Here is a 25,810-nt window from a genome sequence, read left to right as displayed (position 1 = left end):
TTGTTTGGCGGAACGTATTTCGCAGAACTTACTCCGAAAGGAGAAGTATCGTGAGTCGGTGTTCTTGACTAGTCTCTATATGGCTGATAGTTCAATTTTGTCGAACACGGATGGAGTGATTTTGTACACTTGGCGGGAGCTTGAAGATCTTAATAGGAGGGTAGAGGTGGATCTGGGATTGGAGGATGTTTTCTTGGGCTCTATTCTCCTGGGTTGTCGTCGTTGGACTGTTCACTTCAGGAAGGTGAGGTCGTTCATACAGAGGTTTGGGATGTGGTTCGATCCTTGAAGAAGGGTTCGGTGCCTTTGTTTTATGGGCTGCAGGCGGAGTTTTATGTATCCTGTTGGGTTGTAATTGGATCTGATTTCTTGGAGGTGGTCCAGTTTTGTTCCACGAACATGAGGTTGGTGAGGTTCAAATCGCTAGGCATTGTGCGGCTCTTTTCTAAGCCTGGCAACGTGAGGTTCTTTGCCATTTGGCGTCTGATAACTCTTCAAAATCAGGATTACAAGATCATATGAAAGCTGTTAGCGAATCGACTTCGGTCGGTGATGAGCTCCCTGGTTTCTCAGGAAAAGTTTTGTGGGTTGCCGGGTAGGTCATTGGTCCATTGCAACAACCTGGTCCGGGATCTGATTGTCTATATGTCGGAGTCTGGGGGATCCAGCAGCTTTGATCAATCTTGACTGGTTAAACTCCTTTGACCGTGTGACCATTGACTTTAGTTTGTGGATTTTGGAGAGGCTTGGAGATGCCTCACAGTTATATAGGTTGGGTGTGAATGTTGAATGCATGGTGTTGTAGTTGGGTGTGTGTGTGAATGGGTTAATCAGTTCTTCGTTTGCCATTGGGTGCTCGGTACGGCAGGGTTGCTCCCTCTTGATACTTTTGTATGTTATTTTTCAGGACCGTTCTTTCCGGTGGTGTAATCTAGTGGCTATATCATTTTCCTGCAGTTGCCCAATGAGCTTGACCTATGAGAGTGTGAGGCATGCTGATGATATGACTGTTTGTAGCTACTGTGGATTCGGTGGTTGGTGTTCATGACGTGGTGCATAGTTTTGAGTTGGCCACAGGAGCTGTCATCAATCATCTGAAATCTTGTATTATGGGGTTAAGGTGTTGGGCGGGTCAGGGGTCATAGGAGGGGGTCATGATTGAAGGTGGTGCAGTCTGTTCGCATGCTGGACATCACCAGATTTAGTTCTTTTGAGGAAGCGTTGCAGCATAATTGGGCGGCAGTTTCTCGCTTGGTGGTGGTGGTGGTAGTGGTGGTGGGGATGCTGTTCAAGAGGATCTTAACGATTTTTCAGTGGCGCTTATAGTGAATTGGCGAGTTCTTTCTCAGGTCTGGTATTTAGATCATTGTTTTCCTTTGAGCAGGGCCTGCAAAGGGAAGCAGCTGCCATACGAAAGGAAGAAAAAGAACGAGAAGCTGCCCTGGCAAAAGAAGATCTACAACTGAGGAAAGAAGAAGCCGCCTTAAGGAGAGAAGAACAAGAACGTGAGATTGCAACACTCCGTGAACGTGAGCGAGTACAGCTTGAAGCAAAACATCGTCACCTGGAGATGCAACGCGAGCATGACAAACAACAAGCAGCTCTGGCTATGGAATGTCGTCAACAAGAATTCGCGTTGGAAACTACACACCTCACTCAACGCCAGCAAGCTACCGCCAGTCTTCCAATAAGTTTCAATATCTCCCATGCAAGTAAGTTAATGCCACCATTTGTAGAGACAGAGGTCGACGTATTTTTTACCACCTTTGAGACCCTTGCTAATCAACTTAGCTGGCCTGCCGACCAATGGGCTACCCTTCTCAGAGTACATCTCACAGGTAGAGCTGCAATTAGACTCAGTACTTTGGCGTCTGAGAATGACTACCAGACTCTGAAACAAGCAGTGTTGGACGCCTACCTTCTCTCCACCGAAAGCTACCGAAGAAAATTCCGTGACCACCTAAAGGCAAGTACCACCACCTTTCTAGAATTTGCTAATACCAAAAGGAGATATTTTATGAAATGGCTGGAAGCAGCACATGTCTCTACCTTTGCAGAACTCGTTAACCTCATGCTAGTTGAAGAATTATTGAGGCGTGTGCCTCCTCCTGTCCGTCTATATTTAGCAGATAAAGAAGAGACCGACTACCTAAAGTGTGCTAAGTCGGCTGACACTTACAGCCTCATCCACCGGCTGACACCAGAACCATCTTCCAGTAAGAAGTCTTGGTACAGTTACGAGAAAGTGAGTACCGATCAAGCTGGCTCGCAATTGTACTGTAAGTATTGTAGACTCTATGGACATACCATAGATAAATGTGGTAAGTCTCAATACAAAGGTAATACTGAATCCACTAAACCCAAACAGACTCCTCCTAAGTCCGGTAAACCTGTGATGAATGTTGGTGTTCATGTTAATGATCTTTCTCTCTTCAGTAAACACCTGTATCCTGGAACTGTCTCTACCAACGGTTCAGATCCGGAGGGACGTTTCAAACTGAAGATCTTGAGGGACACAGCGGCTCTTCAATCAATCCTTTTGAAATCAGCTGTGCCCAATATCGCCTACACCGGGGAAACCGTCTTCATCACTGACCTCACTGCTACCATTCCTTATCCTCTCGCCAGAGTCCACCTGGATTGTCCCTTCGTGACCGGTGAAGTCCAAGTCGCCATCAGGGAAAAGCCTTTTCCCATGCCTGGAGTGCAACTTCTCCTGGGCAACGACTTGGCAGAAGACCTGCAACCGACCAACCTGATCGTCATGGACAAACCCCAGGTGTGTACCTCTGTAATGAATAATCCCATCTTTGAGTATGTTCCAGCAAAGGTTCAAGAGAGTGATGAAGTTTCTCCTCCGGTTTTGGTGACCACCCGTGCACAAGCTGCACGACCACAGCCAGCTGACTCTACTGCTACCGCTGTCCCTCAAGACCCTCAGAAACTACCTCCAAATCTTACCACGTTGGAGTTCCGTAAGTTACAGAGGGAAGATCTTACCTTGACACCATTATTCTTCAAGGCTGAGACTCAACCTGACAGTATTCCTGGGTTCTTTCTAGAGAACGAGTTGCTCTACCGCAGATACAGACCCAGTAAACTGAAGGAGGAGGACGACTGGGCCAATGTCGAACAACTAGTGATTCCTGCCAGCCTGCGGCCCACTATTCTACACCTGGCCCACGGAGCACTTTCGCACTACGGTTTTAACAAAACCTACCACGGAATCCGTCAAGACTACTACTGGCCAGGTATGGTAAATAGCGTCAAGCAGTACGTCAAACAGTGTCATACATGTCAGAGGGCGGGTAAACTGATCATCTCTATCCCCAGAGCACCACTGACACCCATCCAGGTGCCTGCGGAACCTTTCCACAGACTTATTATAGACTGTGTTGGTCCTTTACCTCGGACCAGTTCTGGCAACGCCTATATACTAACCATCCTGTGTCCTACCACCAGATTCCCCATAGCAGTTCCAGTAAAGAACATTACAGCTGCTACTGTGGTGAAACACTTATTGAAGATCTTCACCCAGTATGGATTTCCAAGGGAGGTTCAGAGCGACTGTGGCACCAACTTCACATCACACATGTATTGTCCAGCCCCTATCATCCTGCTTCACAGGGTTCTCTTGAGCATAGTCATCAGACTATTAAAGCACTCCTGAAGAAGTTTTGCAATGAAACCTCTAAGGATTGGGATAAACAACTAGATCTCATTATGTGTATATTTAGAAGTCTTCCCAATGAGTCTCTAGGAGATCCTCCTTATGAGATGCTCTACGGACGTAAGTGCCGTACTCCTCTCAAAGCTTTTAAAGACTCTCTACGTGATGCCACCTTCAGTGAGCATCAGAATGTGCCCCAGTTTCTTCAAAACCTACAACACATTCTACAGAGGGTGCATAACTTTGCTAAGGATAATCTATTGAAAGCCCAGGAGAGGATGAAGACTCATTACGACCAGAACAGCAAAGTAAGGAAATTTAAACTGGGAGACTTCGTGTTGGCCTATTTCCCTATCCCAGGTTCTCCCTTGCAAAGCAGGTTTTCAGGACCCTACCGCATCAAGGAGTGCAGAAACAGCCACAACTACGTTCTAGAGACTCCAGATAGGCGGCGGAAGACCCAGTTGTGCCACGTCAACCTCCTGAAGCTATATAACGGTACTCCTCCCACTGTGTTAGTAGCCTATTCTACCTTTAAAGGTCCATACATCCACAGTGAGACCTTCCCTGCTTCTCCTCCCGAAAGCACTGACACTGAGTCAGCGCTTTCCAATTCGGAAATCCTAACTGATCTTCATAACCATTTTCAGGACCATAATAGTGCTCCTTTGCCATATTCTAATCCTATGCTCACCTCGCCAGATATCACGAAGCCTTTCATCCTCCATGTCGTCGCCAGTGGTACCAGCATCGGGGGTGACCTAATGAAACAACGAGGTGAGGAGAATAAACCTGTTAGCGACCACAGCTACAAGGAACTACAGCACAATCGACAGGGAGCTACTCATCGTCCTGAATCTACTTTGCTCCAAACCTAAAAAGTGCTCGGTCTACCACCATCTACACGGACTACAACACCCTACACCTCCTGCAGCAAGCCCAATTCAACAATCGACAGCTTCTACAATGGGCCTGATATCTGCAGAAATTCAACCTGGAGATCTCTACATCACGGGGTCTAACAATATCATAGCCAACGCCCTCTCCAGAGTCTATGAAGTAGAGGCAGCTCCACCTATCACTCTACCACATGAAGACGTAAATTCTTCCGGAATCGCAGGTTTCGGGGGAGAGTTGTGACGATAATCTCTTTCAAGAGAGATTGAGCCTGCTCTTCCCTATATCATTTACGTCATTCTACAAGCACAAGATGCTACATTAAAGATACGTCTACCAGTATCACAAAACGTTTTGCCCAGGAAGCAAAGCGTACCTTGCACCACCCGACACGCCGGCTCTCCACCCGTCGTCAATGAGCAAACTACCCATTCTCCACCTGCCTGCTCCTGATTGGCTGGTGTATCGCCGACAGCACACCTGCACCTGCACTCACGCCCTCTACCTGAGTCGACGTCTGGGCCAGCTCACGCCGTCCTCCTCAGAATATCTTTGTGCTCTTAGAAGTTGACATCTCTCTCTGGTAGACTAAGCCCTGGCTGTCGTGTACTAAGGGAGGTGGCAGCTCTAGCCAATATTCTCAGCACCTGATTATTATTGTCTTGCACATTATTTTATATTAGAGTAAATTTCCATATCTATTAATTATTCATGTTGTTTTGTTTGTTGACTTGTTTTGAATTTTACGTAGGCCAAGGGATTGTCTTTGTTCATATCTTGTTTTCTAAAGTAATTAAAATTTCATTGTTTATATTTTGTGTTTTGTGTGTCTTCCCATTACCTTACCACAGACAAACAGGTAAGCAGTCTCTTTTTTTTTTTTGTAAGTGTGACAAGGCATTGACACCTGCCATTGGAGGACTGCCGAACATCAACACTCCAACACTTTACCGTCACAATATATATATATATATATATATATATATATATATATATATATATATATATATATATATATATATATATATATATATATATATGTCGTACCTAGTAGCCAGAACGCACTTCTCGGCCTACTATTCAAGGCCCGATTTGCCTAATAAGCCAAGTTTTCCTGAATTAATATATTTTCTCTATTTTTTTTCTTATAAAATGATAAAGCTACATATTTCATTATGTATGAGGTCAATTTTTTTTTATTAGAGTTAAAATTAACGTAGATATATGACCGAACCTAACCAACCCTACCTAACCTAACCTAACCTATTTCTATAGGTTAGGTTAGGTTAGGTAGCCGAAAAAGTTAGGTTAGGTTAGGTTAGGTAGGTTAGGTAGTCGAAAAACTATTAATTCATGAAAACTTGGCTTATTAGGCAAATCGGGCCATGCATAGTAGGCTGAGAAGTGCGTTCTGGCTACTAGGTACGACATATATATATATATATATATATATATATATATATATATATATATATATATATATATATATATGTCGTACCTAGTAGCCAGAACGCACTTTTCAGCCTACTATCCAAGGCCTGATTTGCCTAATAAACCAAATTTTCATGAATTAATATATTTTCTCTAATTTTTTTCTTATGAAATGATAAAGCTACCCATTTTATTATGTATAAGTCAATTTTTTTTTATTGGAGTTAAAATTAACGTAGATATATGACCGAACCTAACCAACCCTACCTAACCTAACCTAACCTATCTTTATAGGTTAGGTTAGGTTAGGTAGCCGAAAAAGTTAGGTTAGGTTAGGTAGGTTAGGTAGTCGAAAAACAATTAATTCATGAAAACTTGGCTTATTAGGCAAATTGGGCCTTGAATAGTAGGCTGAGAAGTGCGTTCTGGCTACTAGGTACGACATATAAATATATATATATATATATATATATATATATATATATATATATATATATATATATATATATATATATGTCGTACCTAATAGCCAGAACACACTTCTCAGCCTACTATTCAAGGCCCGATTTGCCTAATAAGCCAAGTTTTCATGAATTAATGTTTTTTCGTCTACCTAACCTACCTAACCTAACCTAACCTAGCTTTTTTTGGCTACCTAACCTAACCTTACCTATAAATATAGGTTAGGTTAGGTTAGGTAGGGTTGGTTAGGTTCAGTTAAATATCTACGTTAATTTTAACTCCAATAAAAAAAAATTGACCTCATACATAGAGAAAAGTGTTGCTTTATCATTTCATAAGAAAAAAATTATAGTAAATATATTAATTCAGGAAAACTTGGCTTATTAGGCAAATCGGGCCTTGAATAGTAGGCTGAGAAGTGAGTTCTGGCTACTAGGTACGACATATATATATATATGTCGTACCTAGTAGCCAGAACGCACTTCTCAGCCTACTATACATGGCCCGATTTGCCTAATAAGCCAAGTTTTCCTGAATTAATATATTTTTTCTAATTTTTTTCTTATGAAATGATAAAGCTACTCATTTCATTATGTATGAGGTCAATTTTTTTTATTGGAGTTAAAATTAACGTAGATATATGACCGAACCTAACCAACCCTACCTAACCTAACCTAACCTATCTTTATAGGCTAGGTTAGGTTAGGTAGCCGAAAAAAGTTAGGTTAGGTTAGGTTAGGTAGGTTAGGTAGTCGAAAAACAATTATTTCATGAAAACTTGGCTCATTAGGCAAATTGGGCCTTGCATAGTAGGCTGAGAAGTGCGTTCTGGCTACTAGGTACGACATATATATATATATATATATATATATATATATATATATATATATATATATATATATATATATATATATATATATATATATATATATATGTCGTACCTAATAGCCAGAACGCACTTCTCAGCCTACTATTCAAGGCCCGATTTGCCTAATAAGCCAAGTTTTCCTGAATTAATATATTTTCTCTAATTTTTTTATTATGGAATGATAAAGTTACCCATTTCATTATGTTTGAGGTCAATTTTTTTTTATCGGAGTTAAAATTAACGTAGATATATGACCGAACCTAACCAACCCTACCTAACCTAACCTAACCTATCTTTATAGGTTAGGTTAGGTGAGGTAGCCGAAAAAGCTTGGTTAGGTTAGGTTAGGTAGGTTAGGTAGTCGAAAAACAATTAATTCATGAAAACTTGGCTTATTAGGCAAATTGAGCCTTGCATAGTAGGCTGAGAAGTGCGTTCTGGCTACTAGGTACGACATATATATATATATATATATATATATATATATATATATATATATATATATATATATATATATATATATATATATATATATATATATATATATATATGTCGTACCTAATAGCCAGAACGCACTTCTCAGCCTACTATTCAAGGCCCGATTTGCCTAATAAGCCAAGTTTTCATGAATTAATGTTTTTTCGTCTACCTAACCTACCTAACCTAACCTAACCTTGCTTTTTTTGGCTACCTAACCTAACCTTACCTATAAATATAGGTTAGGTTAGGTTAGGTAGGGTTGGTTAGGTTCGGTCATATATCTTCGTTAATTTTAACTCCAATAAATAAAAATTGACCTCATACATAGAGAAAAGGGTTACTTTATCATTTCATAAGAAAAAAATTATAGTAAATATATTAATTCAGTAAAACTTGGCTTATTAGGCAAATCGGGCCTTGAATAGTAGGCTGAGAAGTGAGTTCTGGCTACTAGGTACGACATATATATATATATATATATATATATATATATATATATATATATATATATATATATATATATATATATATATATATATATGTCGTACCTAGTAGCCAGAACTCACTTCTCAGCCTAGTATGCATGGCCCGATTTGCCTAATAAGCCTAGTTTTCATGAATTAATGTTTTTTCGACAACCTAACCTACCTAACCTAACCTAACCTAACGTTTTCGGCTACCTAACCTAACCTAACCTATAAAGATAGGATAGGTTAGGTTAGGTAGGGTTGGTTAGGTTCGGTCATATATCTACGTTAATTTTAACTCCAATAAAAAAAAATTGACCTCATACATAATGAAATGGGTAGCTTTATCATTTCATAAGAAAAAAATTATAGAAAATATATTAATTCAGTAAAACTTGGCTTATTAGGCAAATCGGGCCTTGCATAGTAGGCTGAGAAGTGAGTTCTGGCTACTAGGTACGACATATATATATATATATATATATATATATATATATATATATATATATATATATATATATATATATATATATATATATATATATATATGTCGTATCTAGTAGCCAGAACGCACTTTTTGGCCTACTATGCAAGGCCCGATTTGCCTAATAAGCCAAGTTTTCAGGAATTAATTGTTTTTCGACGACCTAACCTACCTAACCTAACCTAACCTAACTTTTTCGGCTACCTAACCTAACCTAACCTATAAAGATAGGTTAGGTTAGGTTAGGTAGGGTTGGTTAGGTTCGGTCATATATCTACGTTGATTTTAACTAAAATAAAAAAAAATTGACCTCATACATAATGAAACGGGTAGCTTTATCTTTTCATAAGAAAAAAATTAGAGAAAATATATTAATTAAGGAAAACTTGGCTTATTAGGCAAATTTGGCCTTGCATAGTAGGCTGACAAGTGCGTTCTGGCTACTAGGTACGACATATATATATATATATATATATATATATATATATATATATATATATATATATATATATATATATATATATATATATATATGTCGTACCTAGTAGCCAGAACGCACTTCTCAGCCTACTTGCAAATCCCTCTGCGAAGTTTGACCTCATACAATCAGCTGCTAAGCAGAAAACCAACCTCTATATAAATGAGTGTCTTACTAAGCAGCGTGGATCCCTCCTCTACAGGCTGCGCCAAGTTCGCAAACAAAATCTTGGTCTTATCAAGCAGTGCTACACTAGGAATGGTACGATTTTTGCGAAGAAAGAAGCTACAGGAAAAAGATATGAAATAAAATGTGACCAACAACTCCTGGCCTTCTTAAGTGATTGTGGTATATCTGAAAACCTGAACCCGACCAATGCCAGTACTTAAAATAACTCTTTCAGTGCCTGAGCCTAACCTAACTTAATCTAACTTTGTCTAAGGTGCTGTCTCTGCCTTACCATTTACCTGATGTTCTCCTATTCATATAATTTCCTAAATAATCCATCAAGTCTCCATGCACTTATGCAAGCATCTACCTCAGTTTCATTGTAAAATTTTACTCTTAAATCTAATCTTACCCTATTCCATTTATATTTTAAATTTATTTGTATTGATCTATGTCATTTATTGAAATCAATTATTGATCTCATTTTTGTTCTTTTAATTAAGAGAATACTAATTATAGGTTAAAACTAAGCTTAATAAAATTTATTATCTTTAAGATTATTTTACTTTACAATTATCATTTGTCAAATTTTTTTATATATTCATCTTGACAGTCTCTACTGATTTTTTGTTCTCTCCACCAAACTTGTGTATCCTCCATGGCTATCTAGTGACCTTAATTCTACCTCTAATTGTTTCAATTCTTCTGTTTACTTGCATTTATTGTTGTGTCTTGCCATAATTATTCTCTAATTTAGCAGACTCAATACTTTGTAAGTTCTTATTGTATTGTTATATTATTATATTGTTGTGTTTTGCTATAATTACTTTCTATTTTACAGCAGATTTAGTTTTTCATCTGTTCATGTAATTGCTTATCTTATTGTATCGTGACATTCTTATCTGTATTGATATATATTTTCTGTCTATTGTTACTTACAGTGTACCTGAGAGTACTTGTAAGCAATCTACCTCATTTTTCATTTTTGCTCAATTTTTTTGTATTGCTTAGTCTTGTTTATATTTTTGTTTTGTATATATATATCTTGTGTTTTGTATAGTCCATGTTTATATGTTTTTTTCTTTAATCTCATTCATTACCTAGGTTTCCTAGCCTAGCCATACTCCCTTACTCCATTGTACCCCTGTAAGCCCCTTTTGTGTTTGTTTGGTACAGTATTGTGTACATTTATTTCTTTTTGTTTTCTTGTTTTTCCGGCAATCAGCTTTTTTTATGCAGTAAAGTATAGACCCAGAACTTAACCTCTTATCCACTATCTATGACAATAATCACTTTAATGATCTAAATTGCAGATATTTTGCAGCACATGATGTAAACAATGTATTAACTCATAGTCACAATATCTCTGTAATCAATTTGAACGTTAGATCCCTAGGCAAACACTTCGATGATGTTAGTGCCTTGATTGAAGCTATTGACAACAATTTCTCTTTTATTATACTTACTGAAACATGGTTGAAAGATGATACTACTCAACTCTTTAACATGCCTAACTACTCAGCAATCCACAACTGTCGTCAACTTCAGAGAGGTGGTGGCACTGCTCTTTACTACCACCAAGAACTAACATGCTTAAAAGAAATTAGAACTAGAGACTGCTATGGGGAGTATATCTTCGCCAGCTTCAGAGTCAAGGGTGCCGAGTCTATCCTGTCTGTGGGTGCAGTTTATAGAATTCCTAACACTGATGTGTCCGAATTCAACTCAAACCTTAGAAATCTAATACTTGATAACAGACTGAACAAAAACCACCTAATTATCGCAGGGGACTTTAATATTGACCTCTGCGAGCCAGAACACCCTACTGCTGTTAGCTTCCTCAACTGTATGAATTCCTGCTTCCTCATACCCTTAATCACTAGACCAACTAGAATCACTGATAGCACTGCCACGACTCTTGATCACATCTGGACAAATATAACCTCTCCGCTTACTTCAGGTATAATCACCGATAGCACTACAGACCATTACCCCACATTTCTCTTAACTAACATTAGCAAACCACCTCTTGAGTCAAGAGAGATACGTTTTAGACTACACAATGAAACTGCTATAGACAATTTTATAACTGCTACTGATAATGTCAACTGGGAGTCCGAGTTAGGTAACATAGAGGACATCAACCTAGCAGTTCAATCTTTTCTTCAAATAACTCTTAGCCTTTATAATACCCACTGTCCTATGCTTACAAAACAAGTCACAACCAAAAGGCTTAACAATCCCTGGCTTACAAAGGGAATACTTAAATCTATTAATAAAAAACATGACCTTGAGAAAAAGTATAGGTTAGGGATTGTCTCCAAAGAATTCTCAAAGAATTACTCATTATTGCTATCTAAAATAATTAGACGAGCCAAAACTAAATACTACGAAGATAAATTTACCCAAATAAAGAGCAACATTAAACAAAAATTGAGAACAATTTCACAAATATTGGGATCAAAGAAGTCTTTAAATAACAAACCGACTCTCCTGTCTAATAACGATGGTCAGCTTTCAGCCTCTGATTCTGCTATTGAGTTCAATAGGTTCTTCTCTTCCATTGGTTCATCCCTTGCTAATGATATTCCATCTTCCAGTACTGACATTAAGGACTATCTTACAGGGAACTATCCCCAGTCTCTGTACCTAAAGCCTATTAATTCCATTGACGTCAATGAGATAATCCTTTCCCTTAAAACCAAGTCTGGTGCCCTTGAGGAGATACCAACTTTAATCTACAAAAAAGCCTCCAGATCTTTAGCCCCTGCTATTGCTTTGCTCTTCAACAAGTCACTTGAACTCCAAACCTTTCCAGATATTCTAAAAAAAGCGAGAGTAACGTCTGTCCACAAATGTGGTGATCTCACAGATGTTAACAACTACAGACCTATATCAATCCTGCCAAACTTGTCAAAAATTTTTGAAAAACTAATCTATAAGCAGCTTTACTCATATCTAGCCAAACTCAATATACTTAGCCCTTGCCAATATGGCTTCAGGCCCAAAAAAAGCACTAACGATGCACTTATTAGTATGCTTAACTCGATTCATACAGCTCTTGATAAAAATGAGTTCCCTGTTGGGTTATTTGTGGACCTGCGTAAAGCTTTCGATACTGTCAACCACCAAAACCTTCTTCTTAAATTACATCATTATGGTGTCAGAGGACACTCCCTACAATACCTCAAATCCTACCTTACTGACAGGCTCCAATGTGTTTCTGTGAATAATACAATTTCTCCCACCCTACCCATCAACATTGGTGTTCCCCAGGGCAGCATACTTGGCCCTCTCCTCTTTCTCATCTACATTAATGACCTTCCAAATGCCTCCCAACACCTCAAACCAATCCTATTTGCTGACGACACAACCTTCATTTACTCCAGTCCTGATCCCCTTGCTCTAAATGCCACAGTAAATACTGAGCTAAATAAAGTCCATCTGTGGCTAACTGCCAACAAACTCACCCTTAACATTGACAAAACTTTCTATATTCTGTTTGGCAATAAATCCTCTAACCAAATAAATCTCAAAATAAACAATACCCAAATTTGTAACAAATTAGATGGCAAATTCCTTGGCATTCTCATTGACCACAAGCTGAATTTCCAGGGACACATTCTAAACATATCAAAAAAAGTTTCAAAAACTGTGGGCATTCTTTCTAAGATCAGATATTATATACCACGCCCTGCCCTGGTGACTCTCTATTACTCCCTTATCTATCCATATCTCAACTGTAATGTAACCAATATGTAACCATCAATGATACAACTTCTTCCACTCTACCAATTACCGTTGGAGTGCCACAGGGCAGCATCTTAGGACCTCTTCTATTTCTTATATATATAAACGATCTGCCTAATGTCTCTAATATTCTCATACCTATATTGTTTGCTGACGATACTACCCTTATCTACTCAAACCTCAACCCACATACACTAAATAATGTTGTGAATAATGAATTAAAAAAAGTCCACTTATGGATGTCAACGAACAAACTAACATTAAACATCGAAAAGACTTACTACATCTTATTTGGAAGCAAATCATCAAATGCAATTCAGCTACACATAGACAACATTAACATCAGTAATAAAAATGATGGCAAGTTTCTTGGCCTATTCCTAGACAAGAGACTCAACTTCAGCACCCACATTCAACACATAACTAAGAAAGTCTCTAAGACAGTTGGTATACTCTCCAAAATCAGATATTATGTTCCTAACTCTGCTCTCCTCTCACAATATTATGCACTAATCTACCCCTATCTTAATTATGGTATCTGTGCATGGGGGTCTACCACTGCAAACCACCTTAAGCCTATCATCACACAGCAAAAATCTGCTATCAGAATAATAACTAACTCTGCTTTCAGACAACACTCAGCTCCCTTGTTTAAATCTCTAAACTTGCTAAATATTAACTCCCTCCACACATTCTCTTGTGTCAACTACATTTACAAAACCCTGTTCTTAAATGCAAACCATGCTCTGAAACTCTCCCTGGACAGATGTAATAGGACCCATAATCACCACACCAGAAATAAATATCTCTTTGATATCCCCAGGGTCAAACTTAATCTGTGTAAACACTCTATGCAAATTAAGGGACCTAGTCTATGGAACTCACTCCCTAGTGAATTGAAAAACTGTAAAACTTTTGCCTTATTTAAAAGCAAAACCAAAAAGTACCTAACTTCATCTATTTAGTTTCCTACACTGAGCTTTAAATTTGCTCTGTACCTAGTGGTACCCAATCTCATAATTTTTATGTAATATCAAACAACCTTATCATTGTGTTCATTGCTGTCTTCTTTTATGTGCTAGCCATATGCTGTATTGTGACTACCAATTTTTGTCAACTACCATTCAAGCTGTCATTGCAATCAATCTTATATTGTTTCTGCTGTATTGTGCCTACCAATTTGTTGTCAACTACCATTTTAAGCTGTCATTGCAATCAATCATAGCTACCTATGTGCTTTAATATACTGTACCTATGATTTTCTCTCATCTTTTTTTTTTTCATTCCATGTAATCTGTTATCATTTTTTTGTCTATAAATTTTGCAAGTATTTACCTCCTTAAAATTTTCTTAGATTAAGGACCTGCCCGAAACGCTGCGCGTGCTAGTGGCTTTACAAGACTGTAATTACCATAATTGTATCCTCACATTCCTTATGTACATTCTTGTATATGCATAAATAAATAAATAAATAAATAAACTATGGTATTTGTGCTTGGGGCTCTACTACCCAAAATCACTTACGTCCTCTAATTACTCAACACAAAGCTGCTATTAGGACAATATCCAATTCTGGCCCCAGACATCACTCGGTACCCCTATTCAAATCCCTGAATATGTTAGACATTAAGTCACTGCACATTCTCTCATGTGTACTATACATATACAAAACGCTAAATTGTAATGCCAATCCTGATCTCAAAAGCTTCATAGAAGGTTGTAACAGAACCCATGAGCACCACACCAGAAATAAATACAGTTTTGATATTCCTAGAGTACGACTTAATCAAACCAGAAATGCTCTACAAATCAAGGGGCCCAGGATGTGGAATGACCTTCCCAACCATGTTAAAGACAGTACCTCTCTCAACCAGTTTAAGGTAAAAACGAAGCTATACCTAATAAATTCCCTGTAACCTACCTTACCTCTCTATTGTCAACCCATGTATGTTTTTTTTTTTTTTTTTTTTGTTTTACAAATCAACGCTGTTTTAATGTAATTTTCTGTAATAATTTGTAATTGTATTTGTGCTGTTTTTTCAACAATGTTCCCCCCTCTTTTACCTCTATTTTTATTTGAACTCAACGCATTTTTTTCTTTTTACCCATTAGTTTTAAGCTTTAGTCAGTAGTGTTTTTTCCTGCCCGAAACGCTTTGCGTAATAGTGGCTTTAGGCATTGTATGTACTAACTCTATCTATAAAGCCAACAAACTTTGTAAAATCTCTTTATGTATGTACCTTTACCTAAATAAAAATTATTATTATTATTATTATTATTATTATTATTATTATTATTACTATGCAAGGCTCGATTTGCCTAATAAGCCAAGTTTTCATGAATTATTTATTTTTAGACTACCTAACCTACCTAACCTAACCTAACCTAACTTTTTCGGCTACCTAACCTAACCTAACCTATAAAGATAGGTTAGGTTAGGTTAGGTAGGGTTGGTTAGGTTCGGTCATATATCTACGTTAATTTTAACTCCAATAAAAAAAAATTGACTCCATACATAATGAAAGTGGTAGCTTTATCATTTCATAAGAAAAAAACAAGAGAAAATCTATTAATTCAGGAAAACTTGGCTTATTAGGCAAATCGGGCCTTGCATAGTAGGCCGAGAAGTGCGTTCTGGCTACTAGGTACGACATATATATATATATATATATATATATATATATATATATATATATATATATATATATATATATGTCGTACCTAGTAGCCAGAACTCACTTCTCAGCCTACTATTCAAGGCCCGATTTGCCTAATAAGCCAAGTTTTCCTGAATTAATATATTTACTATAATTTTTTTCTTATGAAATGATAAAGCAACCCTTTTCTCTATGTATGAGGTCAATTTTTTTTTATTGGAGTTAAAATTAACGTAGATATATGACCGAACCTAACCAACCCTACCTAACCTAACCTAACCTATATTTATAGGTAAGGTTAGGTTAGGTAGCCAAAAAAAGCTAGGTTAGGTTAGGTTAGGTAGGTTAGGTAGACGAAAAAACATTAATTCATGAAAACTTGGCTTATTAGGCAAATCGGGCCTTGAATAGTAGGCTGAGAAGTGCGTTCTGGCTATTAGGTACGACATATATATATATATATATATATATATATATATATATATATATATATATATATATATATATATATATATATATATATATATATATATATATATATATATATATATATATATATATATATATATATATATATTTAGGGGTACCATCACTTGTTTAATTAAAGGGACTCACATCCTCGAAGAAGAAAATAAATAGTGTTCAGAGAAGACCTTGTGGATTCTCACTGAATACTTTAATCTTTTCCTCTTCTACCACCCCTATTATTTTTTTTTATTTTTTTTATTTGATTTTATTGCAATGCTACAGTTAATATACAATATACAATACATATATATATATATATATATATATATATATATATATATATATATATATATATATATATATATATATATATATAGATGGAATTATTGTGAATCCGTCAATCCCATGGGGTTATGGAGTTGTGCCCTGGGTGTCTAGTTGTTGTAGTCTAGTTGGATGAAACATCTTCTGTGGCTGTGAAGGCCAACCCGAGAATGACAGTCCCGACTACAGTGAGCGCGCAGATAAACGCCGAAGTGGATGCCTCTGAGAGAGGTCAAGACCTCCTCTGAAGTCTATTATCCTCCGCCTGCCTCTTCAGTTCATCCTCGAATTGCTGGAGTCCCTTCTGCACTTTGCATCTCCAGGCACATCTGTCCGCAGCTGCTGCCTCCCAAGTGTCGATGTCGATGTTCATCTGCTTGAGGTCGCGTTTGCAGGCATCTTTGAAATGCAGCTGAGGTCTTCCGGTGGGTCTCCTTCCTGATGCCAGTTCTCCATACAAGAGGTCCCAGCCATCGCATGCATCTCTGCTTCACGAGAGTAAACATTGGAGTGACTCCTGTTCTCTCAAGTACTGTGTTTTTGGTGACGTGGTCTTTCCACGTGATGTCAAGGATGCGTCTCAGGTTCCGCATGTGAAAGGTATTGAGCCGTCTCTCCTGGCGAGAGCGCAGGGTCGAGGATACCGAGCCGTAAAGAAGTGTACTCACCACACATGCCATTTTGACTTGGTGTGCCTTGGTGTGCACTGTCAGTTTGGCATTTTCCCAAACGTTCTTTGTGAGCCTGGCCAGTGTTGTCGCGGCCTTCCCAATACACCTGTTGAGCTCAGTGTCCAGGGAAAGAATGTATGACATAGTGGAGCCCAGGTACACAAACTCGTGAACTGCCTCCAGCACACAGTCTGCTTTGTTTATGCAGGGTAGCTCATTGGCGTCTTGTCCCATCACCTGTGTCTTCTTCAGGCTGATTGTCAGGAAGAATGCGGAACAGGCTGCGGCAAAGCAGTTGAGTAGCTGTTGCAGGCCTTCTTCTGTGTGTGTGTGGTGATCGCTGCGTCGTCGGCAAAGAGGAACTCCCTGAGGATTCGGATCTGTACTTTCGTCTTTGCTCGGAGTCTGGATAGATTATAGAGCTTTCCATCAGATCTTGTACAGAGATAGCCACAGTACAACCACTACCACAGAGATGTACAACCACAGAGATGCCCTCTGTGGTTGTTCCAAAGGCATGCCTGATGAAGATCGCGAAAAAGATGCCGGACAGGGTTGGAGCAAGAACGCACCCCTATTTAACACCACTGTTAATGTTGAATGGTTCAGAGTTGAGCTGTCGTACACAACTGTTCCCTTCATGTCCTTGTGGAACGATTGTATCATGCTGAGTAGGGTGGGTGGGCAGCAATTTTGGCCAAGATCTTGAAGAGTCCGTTCCTGCTCACGAGGTCAAAGGCCATTGTAAGGTCAATGAAAGAGATGTACAACGCTTTTCTCAGCTCCCTGCACTTTTCTTGAAGCTGTCTCAGGGAGAACACCATGTCAGTGGTCGACATCTCTGCTCGGAAGCCACACTTTGACTCAGGGTACACTCTTTCAGCAAGAATGTGAAGCCTAACCAAGACGACCCTGGCGAAGAGTTTGCCGACGACGCTGAGGAGGGAGATGCCGCGATAGTTGTTGACATGCTTCTGTCACCTTTATTTTTGTAGAGAGTGTTGATGTTTGCATCTCTCGTGTCTTGTGGCACCGAGCCCTCCCTAAAGCACTGGCACAGAAGTTCATGAAGCTCAGTTTTAAGTGTTCCACGAGCGCACTTGAGAACTTCAGGCAGATTCATGTCGTCTCCTGGGGCCTTCCCTGAGGAAAGTGAATGCACTGTTTTCTCATCTTCTTCCACAGTCGTTTCAAGATCAAGTTCATCCATGATGGGCAGGCACTCGATTGCATCCAAAGCCTCTACGCTGACCACGTTCTCTCTGGAGTAGAGTTGGGAGTAATGTTCCACTCAGCGATTCATCTGTTGATAACAGTCTTTAATGATTTCTCCAAGTGGCTGACTTCAGAGGAGCCGTCCTGTTTTGTGTAGGGCCTGTTGCCTGTTTGATCCCTTCGTACATGCCTCTTATGTTGCCGACAGTGGCTGCAGTTTGCATGCTAGAACAAAGTCGAAGCCAGTAATCGTTAGCACAGCGCCTCGCAGTTTGTTGAACTCAACTGCGGGCAGTACGGAGGGTCTGTAGGTTCCTTTCTAAAGGAAGGTTCTTGTAGGATGAGAGAGCTCGTCTCTTTTCCTCTATGAGGGGTAACAGTTCCTCTGCACTGGCCTCGAACCAATCTGCTGACTTGTTCTGCCTCTTACCGAAAGTGGATATGGCTGTGTTGAAACCAACGCCCCTAAGATGTAACTACCTCTCACTTGCACTATAGCAGGGTGGTACAGGAAGGGCATTTACCAGCGTACCAGTGAAATCCTCCATCTTGTGAAGGTCATGGGTCTTGTTTACGTTAATGCGTGGTCTTCTCTCCTTCTTTGCTCTGTGGATTTTCCGGGGCTACAACTTTACTCTGCAAACGACGAGAGAGCGGTCGGTGTCACAATCTGTGCTGTGGAAGCTGCGGGTCAGTTTGACGTTTCTCAGATTGCTACACCCCATAAGTACCAGGTCGAGTTGGTGCCAATGTTTAGACCTGGGATGTCTCCAGGAAAACTTATACTGGAGCTTGGTGTCGAAGAACGAATTGGTGATGCAGAGATCATGACAACAGCAGAACTCCAGGAGGCGCTGCCCACTCTCATTCATCTTCCCAAATCCAAACTGGCCCAGGCAGGAAGGCCAAGAGCTGTGATTAGAACCAACTCCTACATTAAAGTCTCCCAGGAGGAAGACTGGCTCTTGTTGAGGTATGTCTCTGAGAGTTAGGCCGAGGTCATCATAGAACTCATCCTTTGCTTCGGTAGAGGAGGTCAGTGTTGGTGCATAGGCGTTGATGAGGCTAACCATTCCTGCTGCTGTATGAACCTGAAGTGTGATGATCCTGCAGACCCCTCTGTGGGCAGTACTATGGACCCTAACAACCTGTTCCTGATGGTAAAGCTAATGCCATGCTCCCTTACCTCTTCTGGAGGTTTGCCCTGCCAGAAAAAAGGTAAAGTCCTTTTCCTGTATGCTGCCAGTCGTGGGCAGATGTGTCTCCTGCAGGGCGACTATGTCCATCCGGAGCCTGCGTAGTTCATTGTCGATCACAGCTGTCTTGCGGGCGTCGTTCACTTCCAGTACATCTTCCGAGAGACCCGGTGTCATGGTCCTTACATTCCATGTTCCCAGTTTGAGAGCTGGGTGGCTCTGTGTTTGTATTCTTTTGCTTGGTGCATGGGTTGACGATCCGCTTATTGGATTGTGGCCTAAGCCCCACGCTCCCAGTGGAGAAGGCGGACCATGGCGGGATAGCATCTTATTGATCTTATTGACTGGGGGCTGCCCAGCTTGAGGCAGGCAGTAGCTGTTGTATGAAATCGGATGATTTCTCCCACCAACGGAAGCAACCCCTGGCGCCTTACTCTACACCAATTGAGTGGTAGGCTTATCACCGGTAGCTATCGTTTTCCGTGTTGAGCCATCGCCAAGACGATGCTGGAGTGTCCTCTCCAGGGCACAGGCCTGGGCAGTAATTATGGAGAACCGGCTGTTGCCCATACAGCAGATCCACCCTCTCCACGCCACCGATGTGATCCAAGGGAAGGGCAGGCGCCGATACTCTTGGCACCAGTGTCGTCGCAGGAGTTGCCAGAATGTAGCTGTAAACAGCTGCAAATTGCCTTAGGGACTCTGACTCTGGATTTTTCCTTAGGGTTGACTCCCGAAGCCTTTCCGATGAGTGTGTTTAGCTGAAAGACAGCAGAGGTTTGAATTCGGGGTTTTCCTTCCCCTAGATGAGCTGCCTTCCCAGGCTAACGAATCCCATCTGCCCGAAGCAACTGGTTTTAAGGCGCCAGAGGCCCGCCTTCGCCCCTTCTGTTGGTAGAAGGAGTTTCGTCGGGCCTAGAGGCTAAGCCACACGTGCAGGCCAGGAGCTGGACTTGGTTGTCAGAGGCTATTTGAGACGCATGCCATCAGGGGCACTTTACAGGCTGTGGGAGCTTATCTCTACAACCCTTCCCCCTGGCAATAACAACCACTTGGATCACACATTATATTGTTTAAATTAAAGGGCAATAAACTCTTAAAAACAAAAATGGAGTCATCTCCCTTTTTCATTAATCAACATGTATTTATTTATATTCACTGCTCTACTCTACATTCCTTTTGATAGCAGTGTGGATTATATAAACCGGTGTGTGTGTGTGGGGGGGGTTTTGGCCCATGAGACTCGTCTTTACAACCACCGAGTTATTCATAATCTAACCCACTACTGCCACAACAACAAATGCAGTGTTGCCACTTTGCACATTCCATGGATTTGAGGGGTAAATGAACACTTTTCCTATACTTTACCATAGTTACTGTAATGTCTTACTGGCTTATCTGCTGAGCATGTACCATACCGTTACCTGCAGTAATGTAGTTAAGTCCCACTATTGAGCCACTTTAAAACTGTGACTTTTGCTAGTAAAGAGGGAATTGATTACCAACTTGGAGTGCCTTTGAGCAGCCTGAGGGCAGTAATATTCCGGGAACACCAACTAAATTTCGGAGACTTGAGGCAAAGTGAAATTCACACCAGTTACTCCATTTAGTGCCTTGTATAGCGACTGTTGTGATCTTCTTGTTGAATCACTTGTGACACAAAAGATTATTGATGTGTGTATTTATGTGGGTGATTAAAAATGCATGTGTATGTATATATGTATACGTATGTATATGTACATGTATGCATGAGTATGTGTACATGTATATATAACATTAATAATTTTGTAACTAGCGTCAAAAGATTGTTATTTGCTTAGCTAAACTAACTAGAGGGTTCAGTTCCTGAACCGATTATGTGCCTCTGTAATCCTTTACACCACCGTCCACGAGATGGGTATGGGGTGCATAATAAAGAAAGAAAGAAATTGAAATTTAAAACTGTAACTAGTCCATTACATTTAAATTGTCTCATCTACAGAACATTAGGTCCTAGTTTCTGCCCCTATTATGCAAGTGTGGCCGTTTTTCGCCTCCCACACCATAACTATGGGGTCCATTATTTTTTTTTTTTTTTTTTTTTTTTTTTTTTTTTTGAGATATATACAAGAGTTGTTACATTCTTGTACAGCCACTAGTACGCGTAGCGTTTCGGGCAAGTCCTTAATCCTATGGTCCCTGGAATACGATCCCCTGCCGCGAAGAATCGTTTTTTCATCCAAGTACCCATTTTACTGTTGAGTTAAACAGAGGCTACAGTTAAGGATTTGCGCCCAGTAAATCCTCCCCGGCCAGGATACGAACCCATGACAAAGCGCTCGCGGAACGCCAGGCAAGTGTCTTACCACTACACCACGGACACTGATTATAAACCAGTTAAACTAACTAGTATAGTACCAGAAGCAGTGACGCCACATACCCCAGGCATGATGACCCTCTCTATATCAGCCATAACATCGCTCCACTCGTCAGGGGTGTCAGGAGCCCGTGGTGGCAACAGTGGTCGCAGGTACCCGGGAGCCACCTCTGGCAACACTCGCCTGTAAACAATGTGGGAATGAAGTGCTGGCAACACTGCCAATATTGTTCCTCCTGCCCTCCCTACACTGATTGTTCCTCCTGCCCTCCCTACACTGATTGTTCCTCCTGCCCTCCCTACACTGATTGTTCCTCTTGCCATCCCTATACTGATTGTTCCTCCTGCCCTCCCTACACTGATTGTTCCTCCTGCCCTCCCTACACTGATTGTTCATTTCCTATTGGCCTGGCTACACTGATTGTTCCTTTTTTACTGGGGCTGGCTACACTGATTGTTCCTTTTTTACTGGGGCTGGCTACACTGATTGTTCCTTTCCTACTGGGGCTGGCTACATTGATTGTTCCCTTCCTAGTGGGCTGGCTACAATGATTGTTCACTTCCTACTGGGCTGGCGACACTGATTGTACACTTCCTACTGGGCTGGCTACATTGATTGTTCCCTTCCTACTGGGCTGGCTACAATGATTGTTCACTTCCTACTGGGCTGGCTACATTGATTGTTCACTTCCTACTGGGCTGGTTACAATGATTGTACACTTCCTACTGGGCTGGCTACATTGATTGTTCCCTTCCTACTGGGCTGGCTACAATGATTGTTCACTTCCTACTGGGCTGGCCACAATGATTGTACACTTCCTACTGGGCTGGCTACAATGATTGTACACTTCCTACTGGGCTGGCTACAATGATTGTACACTTCCTACTGGGCTGGCTACAATGATTGTTCACTTCCTACTGGGCTGGCTACAATGATTGTACACTTCCTACTGGGCTGGCTACAATGATTGTACACTTCCTACTGGGCTGGCTACATTGATTGTTCCCTTCCTACTGGGCTGGCTACAATGATTGTACACTTCCTACTGGGCTGGCTACAATGATTGTACACTTCCTACTGGGCTGGCTACAATGATTGTACACTTCCTACTGGGCTGGCTACAATGATTGTTCACTTCCTACTGGGCTGGCTACACTGATTGTTCACTTCCTACTGGGCTGGCTACAATGATTGTACACTTCCTACTGGACTGGCTACAATGATTGTACACTTCCTACTGGGCTGGCTACAATGATTGTTCACTTCCTACTGGGCTGGCTACACTGATTGTTCACTTCCTACTGGGCTGGCTACAATGATTGTTCACTTCCTACTGGGCTGGCTACAATGATTGTTCACTTCCTACTGGGCTGGCTACAATGATTGTTCACTTCCTACTGGGCTGGCTACAATGATTATCTCCTTCGCATTGGTCCGGCTACTCTAATTGTTCCTAGAAAGGGTACCAACAGTGATTGTTCCTACTGTGATAAGTAACACTGACTGATCCTAAAGGGATTAGTAACACTGATTGTTCCTACTGGGGTAGAAACAGTGATTGTTCCTACTGGTGTAACAACCTTGATTGTTCCTACAGGGGTAGCTACAATGATTGTTCCTACAGGGGTAGCTACAATGATTGTTCCTACAGGGGTAGCTACTCTGATTGTTCCTACAGGGGTAGCTACACTGATTGTTCCTACAGGGGTAGCTACTCTGATTGTTCCTACAGGGGTAGCTACACTGATTGTTCCTACAGGGGTAGCTACACTGATTGTTCCTACAGGGGTAGCTACTCTGATTGTTCCTACAAGGGTAGCTACACTGATTGTTCCTACAGGGGTAGCTACTCTGATTGTTCCTACAGGGGTAGCTACTCTGATTGTTCCTACAAGGGTAGCTACACTGATTGTTCCTACAGGGGTAGCTACACTGATTGTTCCTACAGGGGTAGCTACACTGATTGTTCCTACAGGGGTAGCTACACTGATTGTTCCTACAGGGGTAGCTACACTGATTGTTCCTACAAGGGTAGCTACACTGATTGTTCCTACAGGGGTAGCTACACTGATTGTTCCTACAAGGGTAGCTACACTGATTGTTCCTACAGGGGTAGCTACACTGATTGTTCCTACAAGGGTAGCTACACTGATTGTTCCTACAGGGGTAGCTACACTGATTGTTCCTACAGGGGTAGCTACTCTGATTGTTCCTACAAGGGTAGCTACACTGATTGTTCCTACAAGGGTAGCTACACTGATTGTTCCTACAAGGGGTAGCTACACTGATTGTTCCTACAAGGGTAGCTACACTGATTGTTCCTACAGGGGTAGCTACACTGATTGTTCCTACAAGGGTAGCTACACTGATTGTTCCTACAGGGGTAGCTACACTGATTGTTCCTACAAGGGTAGCTACACTGATTGTTCCTACAGGGGTAGCTACACTGATTGTTCCTACAGGGGTAGCTACTCTGATTGTTCCTACAAGGGTAGCTACACTGATTGTTCCTACAAGGGTAGCTACACTGATTGTTCCTACAGGGGTAGCTACACTGATTGTGCCCACTGGGGAAGAAACACTGGGTGGCAACTACTCGGGTAGCACCCTAGTAGTTGCCACCCTTTTCCAGACAAAGAGCTGGGATATGAGGACAGACTAAGAGCTGGGATATGAGGACAGACTAAGAGCTGGGATATGAGGACAGACTAAGAGCTGGGATATGAGGACAGACTAAGAGCTGGGATATGAGGACAGACTAAGAGCTGGGATATAAGGATAGACTAAGAGCTGGGATATAAGGATAGACTAAGAGCTTGGTTAGGAGGACAGAACACTATCGGTAACTTTGGACAGGACTTGCGTCCACTACAAAAAATATTTGTATAAAATTCACTTTTTATCCACTCGACCTCGGGATAGTATCAAAACATGCGCCTTTAGAATGCGCACAATTTGATACCAAAATAAAAAATGTAACATGAAACTTGATGTCCGAACACTTATATGATTATAAATAGGCTTTTGGTCAAAATTTTAAAATATTTGTCAAAATTCTATTTATTGTGCTATTATGTTGGGACTAGTTTTAAAATGAGCGCCTTTACGTCGCGAACAATTTGATACCAAAATGAAAGATGTAACACAAAAATTTATGTCAGAACACTGGAAAGATACAAAAAAATTTTGGGTTGATGAGCCTCTAGAATTAAAATATTTGTTAAAATTCCAGTTAGTCTATTATTATGGAACTAGTTTTGAAATACGCGCCTTTTTATTGCGAACAATTTGATACCAAATGAAAGACGTAACACGAAAATTGATGTTATCAAACTGAACGAGTATACACATTAGGTCGCAGTGCACAAATTGGTGCTCGTTCACGGGTAACTTTAGGCTTCCTGCGGGGAGGCACTCCAGGCTTTTGTACATTATATTCATACACATCTGTAGGGAATATAATTGCGAACACAATGATAACAAAACGAGCGACGTAGCACGAGAATTAAGGTGAGAAAGCTGAAACGAGTATACACATTTAGGTGTCACCGCGCGCTTGCCTGCACGCTCGCCCGCACGTCGGGTGCATGACCCCTAAGTTGACCTCGCGACTGCCGGGTGACTGATAGTGCTAGGAGCTGAGATATGAAGACAGACTTAGAGCTGGGATATGAGGACAGACTTAGAGCTGAGATATGAGGACAGACTTAGAGCTGAGATATGAGGACAGACTTAGAGCTGAGATATGAGGACAGACTTAGAGCTGA

The 25,810-nt window shown here is 40.7% G+C and overlaps 1 protein-coding gene across 1 annotated transcript in view; it reads right to left on the bottom strand.

The window, feature by feature from the left end:
• Ddc (aromatic-L-amino-acid decarboxylase) overlaps window positions 1–25,810 on the bottom strand; it is a gene marked incomplete in the record, with an annotated part of 139,812 nt that overhangs the window by 83,624 nt on the left and 30,378 nt on the right. The window contains 1 exon segment of the mRNA XM_069334327.1: window positions 22,106–22,226. Within this exon segment, the coding sequence (XP_069190428.1) occupies window positions 22,106–22,226 (121 nt within the window).

The sequence above is a fragment of the Procambarus clarkii genome, chromosome 31 (genome assembly GCF_040958095.1).
Source record: "Procambarus clarkii isolate CNS0578487 chromosome 31, FALCON_Pclarkii_2.0, whole genome shotgun sequence".
NCBI classification, from domain to species: Eukaryota; Metazoa; Arthropoda; class Malacostraca; order Decapoda; family Cambaridae; genus Procambarus; species Procambarus clarkii.
Note: the sequence above shows the minus strand (reverse complement) of the source record. Positions and strands in the feature narration are given on the sequence as shown.